The following is an 11,425-nucleotide window of genomic DNA, read 5'->3' on the forward strand; positions in this document are numbered from 1 at the left end:
GCTGTAGTGCACAGAGGGAAACTGCGCCAGCTGGACCTAAAGGCTTCACATTCACTGTATATCAGTGGGTTTGTTGAAATATATAATGTAGAGAAAAGCAACACAATTTTGTTGAGTGTATAGAGATACTGAAGAGGATTTAGTGTTCAGAAATACTGACTCTTAGACACTACCAGAAATACACATCTCTTTCAGATTTTTCAAATATAGATATATAATCTGGGCTTGAAAGTTCTATTTACATTAATTGTATTAGAGTATATTGGAACATAATACTATTTACATCACTAGAAACTAAAAAAGAATTGTGGGAAACTATATTTTATGTACTTTGCATGACCTGAATCTTACAAATGCTCCAGTCATAAAGCCCTGACGAGCTGTGTGTTGACATTTTAACTTGTTATATTAGGAAATGTACAGCGTTTCTTTATGTTCACACTAAAAACATCAAATATAGCTTCTATTCAAGTTTTCCAGCAAAAAGAAGAAAAAAATGATAATGAGCAATGCGGTTAAATGGAAACGATTACATTCCCCATCAGCATCAGTCTCATTTCAGTGTGCTTTAAACACCTAATCCATGCATTGCAATATAAGACTGACCCTAAAGGCATGCAAATCAATGTATCTATCACATTTCAAACCCAAACATATACACAACCTGTGGTTAATGTTTTTTTCTCTCTACCCAAATCAGGTCTATTGGTTTTTACATTGAATCGCATCTTTATAACCCTATTTAAATTCCAGACAGTCCAAATCTGAATTCTTGTTTGATTCATGTAATTACTCCTGTTTGCAAAAAGTGTTTATCTTTTCATCATTCATCCATCTGTTGCTCTCCCTGCAGAGAAGCCAGGCACAGCAGTGGTGGAGAAAAACACTGTGCAGCTGTATGATGGGTTGTTATCACTAATAGAGATCCTCATCGCCTTCTTCCCTGTAGAGATTTGGCCTTCCTGAACCGGAGCCTGACCCCTGATCTCCAGACTGATTACCAGTAGCAGAGGGGAACCTGGGAGGAGGAAAAATGAATGTTCAGGAGTACATAGAACACTAGAACTAAAACAAAGTCAGATTTTCCATTACTACATTCTCTGCTGTAAAAAATGTGTTTATCATGTGTGTGTGTTCCCAGTCCAAAGGCTGAACATACAAAAGAAACTTTAGGGACACTTTTTTTCTTCTTTCTGCACCCAGCACACACAGCCGGGTACTGACTTGTGTGGTGGAGCATGTGTATGTGTGTATGTTTGTTTGTGTGCGTGCGCGTGCGTACCTGAAGTTTCCGAAACCTCGGCTCTGTTGCAGAGTTTGAGCAAACATCTCATACTTGCGGATGTCATTGTCACTGACAGAGCGACGGGCAAATCGCATCGCCTCTTCAAAGTGGTCCTTTCTGATCTCAGGGACGGGATCAAAGTCCTCCTCCTGCACCGAGGGACATACTTTGATATAATACTGTGTCTGGTGTGTGTGTGTGTGTTTGTGTGTGTTGTGTGTGTGTGTGTGTGTGTGTGTGTTCCCAGTCCGAAGGCTGAACGTTACAGAACAAACAGCCACCCTTTAGGGAACTTTTTTGTATTCCACAATCTCTGTCTGTACCGAGCACAGACAGCTCGGTACAGCTTTGAGGAGTGAAGCATGTGTGTGTCTTTTTTTAATAACAGTATATTGTGTTATAAATAAGCAGGAATACAGCGCAGCAGCCGTCTAACCATGGGGCTGCCTGGTCTGTCCTGCCTCTGACGCTCCGCCTTGATCTCGGCCTCGATGGCCTCGCGGATGGCCAGCTTGCAAGCTCGCTGGCAGATCTCTGTCAGGTCAGCTCCAGAGAAGCCCTCTGTGATGTCGGACAGGAAGGCCCGATCCACATCCTACAGGAAGGAGAGAATAGAGCCACAAAATAGCCAGAGTCACATCATCTAGAGAGTAACCAAAAGTGTAAAATAACAACCTCTTGCTAAATTCTGTTCTTGGAGGATTAGGATTATCATCGTTGCCATATGTAATCTAAATTTGATATTTAGCATTTTCTTAAAGGTCTGTATTTACTATTTAATCTTGAATCAATAAGGAAGCCACTGCACCAAGAAATTTGTCCTGGCATGTGTGTGTTACTGACTTGTGCGACAGGAGATTTGCGTAGGTTGGCGTTCAGGATGGCCGAGCGAGATGGCTTGTCTGGGAGCGGGATATAGATGAGCTGGTCCAAACGGCCCGGCCGCAGGATGGCCGAGTCTATGATGTCCGGTCTGTTTGTGGCACCAATGATGAAAACGTTCTTTTTGTCGGACATGCCGTCCATCTCTGTGAGGATCTGATTGATGACTCTGTCGGCGGCACCGCTTGCATCCCCACCACCGCCTCCTCTGGATTTGGCAATGGAGTCTAACTCGTCAAAGAACAAGATGCAGGGGGCCGCCTGTCTGGCCTGGAAGCAGAGAGGAGGTAAGAGGTCAGAGAAGTTACAGTGGGAAACACAGCAGACCTAAGAGTTGAGATATTATGATCTACTCAAAAAGTCTGGGTTGTGTTTCTTTCCAATATTACCGTTTACTTTTCCTCTTACCTTGTCAAAAACGTCTCTGACATTGGCCTCTGATTCTCCAAACCACATGGTGAGCATCTCAGGGCCTTTTATGGAGATAAAGTTTGCCTGGCACTCATTGGCAATAGCCTTAGCCAGGAGGGTTTTCCCGCAGCCCGGAGGACCGTAGAACAACACACCACGAGACGGTGTCATCCCGAACTTCAGGAACTTGTCCGGATACTCGACTGGGTACTGAGGGAACAGGATGAAGATTGATGGATTGTTGATTGTTAATTATTTGAAGGTATGTGAAGTGTCTGCTGTTGTGAGTGTGCGATTGTTTCTTCACCTGAACGAGTTCCTGTAGCTCTCTCTTGACCTCTTCCAGTCCTCCGATGTCCGCCCAGTTGACCTGAGGCACCTCTGCAACCATCTCTCTCAGAGCCGATGGGTTGCTCTGACTCAGCGCCCACTGACGGAGGGACAGTATGCATCTCACTCATTAGCAAACATTTATGTGTGGCTCTTATCGTGTGATTATGTGTGTGTGTGTGTGTGTGTGTGTTTGTGTACCTGGAAGTCATCCATGGTGACGGACAGTGAGTTGAGCAGGTCAGCATCGATGGATTCATCCTCCAGGTCTATGAGAGTCAACTTCTTGCGGATGGCTTGCAGAGCAGCTTCTGAGCACAGAGCTGCCAGATCGGCGCCCACATGTCCGTGGGTCTCTCTGGAGATCTGAAATATGTTGATCAGCTCAGGCGTATTAATATCATCGAACAAATGGCACACCCCCATATAAGAATTGATGGTAGTGCATTTGCAGTGTGTAGCATTATTTTCACCCATTTCACAGAAATTAGATGCTTTTTTAGATGTTTTCGAGTTTGATTATCAATTCATCAGTTTGTCATATTCATGTTACAAATAATTAACTATAGTCTTTTCGCATCACAGTCTTACAAGTTACAGATATCTACTGGATTTTATTGTACATTTAAGAAGGAGTGTCTCCTGCTAAATAAATAATTTGATTTAGATTTTTCCTAGCATATAATCTCAATTCTTACTGTACAGTATATATTGTTGTTATTACTGTATATATTGTTGTTTTGTTTTATGTACAGTGGCAATTTCAAATATTTCCAATATATGCAACTGTTGAGTTTACTAAGAGGTTAACTTAGTTTAACCTCAGTTGACAAGTCACCAGAGTTACTTTTACACACAACAACACACAAACACAGCTGTTTTCTTTGTTAATGAATATTAACGGTCACCGCCTATTCCAGAAGTCTCTGCACCTTAGCACTGTACGTGCCCATAACTCTCTCACTATATATATTGTTTCGTTTTATATTGTTTTATATATATATAAATATATATTGTTGTTTAATGTCTGATTGTTATTTATGTGCACCAACCACACCAAGGCAATTTCCTGTATGTGCAAATATACTTGGCAATTAAAAGAATTCTGATTCTGATCTGTTCACTTTTTGTTCACTTGATTTTGTAAAGCCTCTTCAACTGTAACTGACTGAAAAATAAACTACAAGCATTTCAGCACTTGTACAACTTGACATGCCCTGGATGACCTTCACAGATACAGGAATTAAAATCTTCTCATAAAGGTGCATAACAAAAAATTGTCATCAAACGAGAGTCTGTTTGTAAATGTCCATCCTTAGGACATTCAAGACAGAACCCCTCACTGAATGATTCTATTTGAAATTCACAGACAAACACTCAAATATACTCAGTTTACTGTCACATAAAACCAAAAGAAAATCCACAGAATTAAAACACTGCTTGAAAAAAAATGACTTTAAAAGTTAGCTGATGAATGAAACTTCTCAGACTTGTCATTATTTGTTAATCAGCTGCACTGCACTCTCTCACCTTCTCAATGTCGATGTCTTCAGACAGTTTCATATTCTTGGTATGAATCTGCAGGATCTCCAGTCTGCCTGTGGGATCTGGAATCCCGATGTCAATTTCCCGGTCGAACCTGCCTGGAGAGAGATATCACCTTATTTGTAAATGTGATTTTGTTTGCGTGTGTGTGTGTGTGTGTGTGTGTGTGTGTGTGTGTGTGTGTGTGTGTGTGCGTGTGTGTGTGTGTGTGTGTGTGTGTGTGTGTGTGTGTGTGTGTTTTCGTGTGTGTAGCTGTGTCTGTCCTGACCAAAGCGTCTCAGTGCAGGGTCGATGCTGTTCGGTCGGTTTGTTGCTGCCATGACAACAACGTGAGCTCCTTGCTTCAGGCCATCCATCAGGGTCAGCAGCTGGGACACTATGCGCCTCTCCACCTCGCCATGGGTCTACAAACAAACACACACACACACACACACACACACACACACACACACACACACACACACACACACACAGTTATTTTATGACATGAAACATAAAGTGCGCCTGATGTGACACATAGTTCCTGCACGTACTCTGATCTGATACAACATAAAAAAGCCTCCTAATTTGTTGTTGTTGTTTACCTTCTCTCTCTTGGGAGCGATTGCATCCAGCTCATCAATAAAGATGATGGCTGGAGCATTTTTCTCTGCCTCCTCAAACGCCTTTCTCAGGTTGCTCTCGGACTCTCCTGCCAGCTTGCTCATGATCTCAGGACCTTGCCACAGATAAATGTGCTTATTATTTTGTTTTACGAAACACTTTTTCTCCAACACAAAGCCATTAATATGAAAAATAGTGCAAAGATTAGAAGTTCCTATCTGATTCAAACAACTGTGAAGACCTTATTATAATTTGTTTTCACTTTGCAAGAGCAGGATCAGTATATTTCTTCATCTCACTGGTACAAATGGTCTGAGTGTGTCCCTGTAAAGCAAGTCTCACCATTAATGAGGAAGAAGAAGGCACCAGTTTCATTGGCTACGGCTCGGGCCACCAGGGTCTTCCCTGTTCCTGCAGGGCCGTACAGCAGGATGCCCCTGGGGGGCTGGCAGAGAGATGGGACAAACACACTGAGTCGAGAGAGGACAAATATCTAATGTTCGGATAGGAAGAAGCTGATTTATGGTTGGATGGGGTCAGTGTGTGTGTGTGTTTGTGTGTGTGTGTGTGTCTGTGAGTGTGTGCGAGTGACACCTTAACTCCTATTGCCTTGAAGAGACCCGGGTGCCTGAGTGGAAGTTCAACCATCTCTTTAATCTGGGCCAGCTGCTTCCGACAGCCCCCGATGTCGTCATAGCCGATGTCATTGAGGTTCTCCTCCTCGTCCTGTCACAGGACAGAATGCAAAACTCTGATCATGTGAACTGTCTGCATAGACTGTAGATAAAGATTGATGACACGTCTTCAATTCCTCCCAAGCCAGAATATTCCAGATGTGAACTCTGTTGTGTTCAGTGGTTTATTGCATCTACAGTAGCTAACCAAAACCAAAACTTCCTGGAAAAATCATCAAACGTGAGTGAGATAAGAATGACCTTAATTGACTATAATCAACTTTGAGAAAAATGTATTATTTGAAGTGTGTTTTAACTTTTTAGTTTGTTTCATGTCTCAGCGAACATAATATAGAGGTAACAGCCAATTTTATCTAGTCCTTTCACAAAGTTTTGCAGGAATGTTAACACACACTGACGACAAACTAGAGGCTCATTAATCTACCACAGACCTCTCTTTTGATTGGATCTCCCTCACAGTACATGACGGTGTCGGGGGCGACGATGCAGTGAGGACTGGGGTCCGTCTCCACCACCTTGAACTCTACCGCCCGCATGCTGCCCCTCACCAGGAAGATGTCACCTGACGGCACAAATAAAAAGTAACGACACACAGAGTAATTTGAACCTGTTCTGGGCTTTTGTTTCTGTGATGATTTTGGTTGTCGGCGGCGGAGGTGTAGTGGTACCGTTGTGTACGGGCCGGTAAGCTTCCAGGAAGTAAGGTTTGAGGAAAACATCGAAGAGGCTCCCAGTCAGGCCCTCGATGGTATCGTCTATCGGGAGGACGTGGATTTTTTTTCCATACTTGATGTCACTGCAGGCATGGATACTGTGATAACACATACACACACATTAGCTGGTGTCCCTGGCTTTCAGTTTAACTGAAAATCGTATATTGATTTCACATTCAGATTTTGTATTGCTCTCACTAAAGCTGGAGCGCAGGAGATCTGTCCAGGCAACAAAATATCTGAGTTCAAGCGCACAGTTTGAGCACAAGCAGAGCAACAAGCACAAGCAGAGGCTGTTTGAGTGTGAGCAGATGCAGGCTTTTTAAGTGAGAGCGTTAGAAAATCTGAACATGAAATCTTGCGCTTGCCCTCGAACAGCCTCTGCGTGTTTAGATTTGCTCAGCTTGTGCTCAAACTGGCTGCTTGGACTCAGATATTTTGTTGCTTGGACACATTTCACGTGCGACAGCTCTTCTGCTCATGTTCAAACTGCTTCTGTGCACATGTGGAACGTCTGTTCTCGGGTTTTAAGTCAAAGCATTAAAAAAATCAAAACATGAAATTAAGTCCTGCTCTCAAACTTAAAGAGTATGATGAGAAAAAACCCATACACATATACACTAGTCCCTTTGTCTTTTGCATCCTCACAATCTTAATGTATAAAATATTGAATTTGATTTATTTATATTGAGCTATATTTAAATTACATTTTTTTCTCTTATTTCTGGGCTGACCTGTTCTCCTCGTCCAACGCTTGTCATTAGACCGGTGACCTTGTGTTAACTTATATTCTGACAAATACGACCTGAACTAAACTGTGTGCCAGCCACCTGATGACATCACCGAGGCGGACTCGCAGGTTGCTGCGCGTCACACGATTCAGCCGGATCCGTTCGTCCGAACAGGTGTCGTCACTCAGGACGATGCACACGGTCTGACGTTGTTTCCGCCCCTTCAACACCACTGTGTCCCCCCTAAAGAGCTGCAGCTCCTCCATCTTGTTCTGGTGGTGTCACACACACACACACACACACACACACACAGAGGAGGAGGGCAAAGAACATCATAAAAGACATCACACACATTGGACACCATCTATTTAATTTTCTTATGTACAAATAGATTAAACGTTGACACACTTTTACATCTTGTTACAAACTGTTTCTTCTATTCAATGTTTTAAATACTTTTATTTTGTTGTGTTCAGCAACACACGGCATCTATTGCACTGCTGTCCGTCCTGCAGGAGAGGGATCCCTCTCATGTGGCTCTCTGAGGTTTCTACGTTTCCCCCCTGTTATTAGGGGTTTTGTGGTTTGTGGTTTGTCCTCACTCTCCAGGGTTAAGAACAGAGGATGTCACAGCTTGTTAAGCCCAAAGAGACACATTTTTGATTAGTGAATATCGCCTATGCAAATACAATTTGATTGAGTGATTGATTGATTGATTGATTGATTGATTGATTGATTGATTGATGGATGGATGGATGGATGGATTGATTGATTGATAGATTGATGGATTGATGGATTGATTGATTGATTGATTGATTGATTGATTGATTGATTGATTAATTGATTAATTGATTAATTGATTGATTGATTGATTGATTGATTGATTGATTGATTGATTGATGGATTGATGGATGGATGGATGGATGGATGGATTGATTGGTTGGTTGATTGATTGATTGATTGATTGATTGATTGATTAAGCTTTATTTCACTTTACTGATGCTTTTTGCTCTTTGCCACCTCATTACCACGACGTGTGTTTACTTATATATACTTCTTAACTTTTTTTAATAATGTCAACATATAGTTGTGCAATATTCCTATTTATTATATTATAAATCATACTGTATGTATTTTGCACCCTCAGTATCGTGACTTGTGTTTATTTTGATTTTATTGAAGAACTTAATCCTTTTTTTTGCTTATTTTTTTATTTTAAGTATATATCGTTTTTTATATTTATATATTTGTATATTTATTTTTATGTACTTTTCTTTGTAAATCAGGCACAATTTGATTTCAGGGTGACACACTATTTTGTTGTGCTTGCACAGTGACAATAAAGTTCTTGAATATACTTATATTGACATATACACACCTGTGACAGGCTGACGAGGCTGCTGTCGTCACTGACATTTTCATCCACCACGAGTCTGTTGGGCCTGTGTTTCTGCTTCAGGATGGCGGTGGAGAAATCTTCTGCCTTCGGGCTTCGGAACAACAACAGGCACATTATGACTCTGCTTTTCACTCGTAGCTCTGATTTCCTCATGTGACACTGAGCTGTATTTAGACTCTCTTGGATCTGACCATAGCAACTACTACTACTTTTAAGTTTATTGTAAAAATCATCTTTAGCATGCAGTAACTAGTGTATCATGTTCCAATGAGCATGAGTAATCATATATACAGTATATATTAACCTATAGACTGCGCCCACACATGCACGTTCTGTAATTATGCAGCTGTTTCACTCACTCTGCTGCTCCTGATCCTGGCATGACTGCTGTCCTTTGTCTCTGGCAGATATCTTCAGTTTTTCACACTCCAGGTTCGCCCCCTCTGTGCCGTCACTCACTTGTTTACCGTGGTGTATCTTCAGGAGCTGATGTTGTGCGGTCGGATTTCTGTTCTGATCTGATCAGTGCCAGAGGTTTCAGGTTCAGCCTGGTCTGGTCGGATCTGATCTGGTGTGGTTTCTGGTCTTCCCAAGGGCCCTGCCGACGTCAAGTCTCACTGTTTTCTTCTTTTTCCATTGCTGACTTGAGCCACCATGTTTTTGTGGGAGCTGCAGCCTGTCTGTTTATCAAGCAGAGGTATTAATATGGTTCCCTGTTTGTTATTTGTAACCCCATCATGTGCATACACACGCACACACGCACACACACACACACACTCTGGTGGAATCAACAACACGCAGGGATCCCAAGCACTTACCTTGGAGAGTGTCCCAGTCCAGATATAGCGTGATATTTCCTCCTCCCCTCTGCCTCTGAGCAGAAAAATACAAGCACAAGTGCAGAGCTTGTTGTGGGGAACACATCCGGACATAATGTGAAATATTTATGGGCTTAAATAAATGCTGCACACAGGCGTTTTTTTCTAAAGAGCAGAGTTTCATTTTCTAGATGTCTTTGCATGGTGTTTGACTCCTTGTCAATATGACTGAAGGGAGATGTTGTTGAGATCCAGCTGACACACACACACACACACGCAAACACACACACACACACCTTTACCATACTTCTAACCCTTAACCTAACCTGACCTTATCTTAAATGTTAACCTAAATCTAACCCTATATTCCCCATAATGTGACTGTATAATGTATGAATTCCTGGAACATACACACACTTACACAAACTTACACAAGCGTGGTATCAACACGTTTGCAACAACAACAACAATTCAACTTTTAATTTAATTGTTTATTACTAAAAAACGTCCTTCAACAAATAACAGGAGACAAGCAACAGAGTGTTAGACTCAAACGCAGCCATCCTCTCCTTCACATGAGAGCAGAAACAAATGAATTGACGCACACGGAGCGGCAACAACCACTGCAACACACACCTTCCAACGACAGAAGTAACCTGAAAATGTGTTCTTGGAAAAGAAAAAGTGGAGGTAAAGGGAGCAATGACAGGAGAGAGGTAGAGGCGGTTTAAGAAGAAATGTGCTGAAAACAGAAACAGTCACTAAAATAGAAAGACATGGAATGTATGTTGTTACATGGCTAAGAGGGAGGACCAGTAAACAACATAAACACTATTTATGTTGGTATGAGATTAATTGATTGACTTCGCTTTAGCATATTTCCCTTAAAGGTATTCCAGTGATTCAAAATGTGTTGACTGGAGTATGTTTAAGTATATTTACATATCCACCCCACTACACACAGGGAGGGTTGATTGTTCAGTTCAGTTGGCTGGTGTGTTTGATCAACATTTAAAAATACATTTTCAGACTGGTGTTAGATCAGTCTTTGTTTTGTTATTAGATTTGTCTGATGTGGGTTTAATGTGGAGATTAGCTCCACCCAGGAGGTTACGTTTTCTCTCCTTTTCGTTTGTGTGTTTGTCAACAAGATTTTGAATACAAAACTGATTTGCACTGAATTTGGTGGAAGGATGGGACATGGGCCAAGAAAATCTCCATTCCATTTTGGCACATATCTGTAGAAAGGGACAGATCTTTCTTTAACTTAATGAGATAGGGCGTCAGTCTTGGCAGACATTTTTCTTACCACTATTATCTCCCCCTCATTGTAAACTGAATACTTCTTACTTTTTAATACAAATTTTTCTGTAATGTAAATATAAACCACATAAACCCATAGTTCTGAATGCTAAATGTTTTGCACCTCTGAAACTTTACTTTTTGCAATTTTGTTTTATTGTATAATCCTCAAGTACCTTCCTGTTTTAAACTGTTTAAATGTTCTGCCACAGGCACTTAGGCTGTCAATTTACACATTAGTCATTAACTTAACCAGGTAGGGTCTGTTTTATTGGGGCAACCTGATTAAGTAAACTAGTTCAGCAGTCAATATAAACTTTTAAACAAAAGATTTCAAATACAAACTTCAGGATAGGTTGGTAAAGAACTGGTGAATCCCAGTCCTGATCCTGAGTGATGAGCCTGCACAGGTACAGCGTCCTGAAGACACAGCACCTCATCTCAGCTCGCCACCGCACTGACATTTAATACTAACAAAGGTTCTTCTCTGCTGAATCTTGGAATAGGTCCACGAGGAGGTTATGCTTTTTGTTTGTTTATTCGTCAAAAATTACTGTACCGATTTACATTACATTTTTTGGAGGGGTGGGGTACGACCTGAGGAAGAACCCCTCTAAATTTTGGTGCAGATCAGGATCATAGGATGTTTTTTCAGCATTTTAATAGATTTATCAGAGAATTAAAAAAATGATTTAAATGTATGTTTAGATC

At 41.4% G+C, this 11,425-nt stretch overlaps 1 protein-coding gene across 1 annotated transcript; it reads right to left on the reverse strand.

Moving 5' to 3' along the window:
• Window positions 1–915: 915 nt before the first annotated feature.
• Window positions 916–8,976, reverse strand: zgc:136908 (Transitional endoplasmic reticulum ATPase). Its single transcript, XM_061092401.1, has 17 exons — window positions 8,954–8,976; window positions 8,574–8,685; window positions 7,295–7,467; window positions 6,420–6,562; window positions 6,183–6,313; window positions 5,651–5,782; window positions 5,399–5,501; window positions 5,038–5,171; window positions 4,722–4,857; window positions 4,439–4,551; window positions 3,110–3,274; window positions 2,886–3,008; window positions 2,576–2,788; window positions 2,129–2,437; window positions 1,722–1,880; window positions 1,283–1,434; window positions 916–1,018 (listed from the first exon to the last, which is right to left on the reverse strand). The coding sequence occupies exons 1-17, from the start codon at window positions 8,974–8,976 to the stop codon at window positions 916–918; spliced, it is 2,424 nt and encodes an 807-aa protein (XP_060948384.1).
• Between the last annotated feature and the right edge of the window lie 2,449 nt (window positions 8,977–11,425).

Source organism: Limanda limanda, chromosome 2, assembly GCF_963576545.1.
Source record: "Limanda limanda chromosome 2, fLimLim1.1, whole genome shotgun sequence".
Classification (NCBI taxonomy): Eukaryota; Metazoa; Chordata; class Actinopteri; order Pleuronectiformes; family Pleuronectidae; genus Limanda; species Limanda limanda.

What these genes read in the sequence shown, in the direction of transcription:
- zgc:136908 (XM_061092401.1), bottom strand. Translation starts at nt 8,976, where the DNA reads ATGCCAGGATCAGGAGCAGCAGA. An exon ending in GAGATCCAATCAAAAGAGAG is followed by an intron (nt 5,783 to 6,182) that starts GTCTGTGGTAGA and finishes GTCCTGTGACAG; the next exon opens with GACGAGGAGGAGAACCTCAA. An exon ending in TCGCTCCCAAGAGAGAGAAG is followed by an intron (nt 4,858 to 5,037) that starts GTAAACAACAAC and finishes GTTTGTTTGTAG; the next exon opens with ACCCATGGCGAGGTGGAGAG.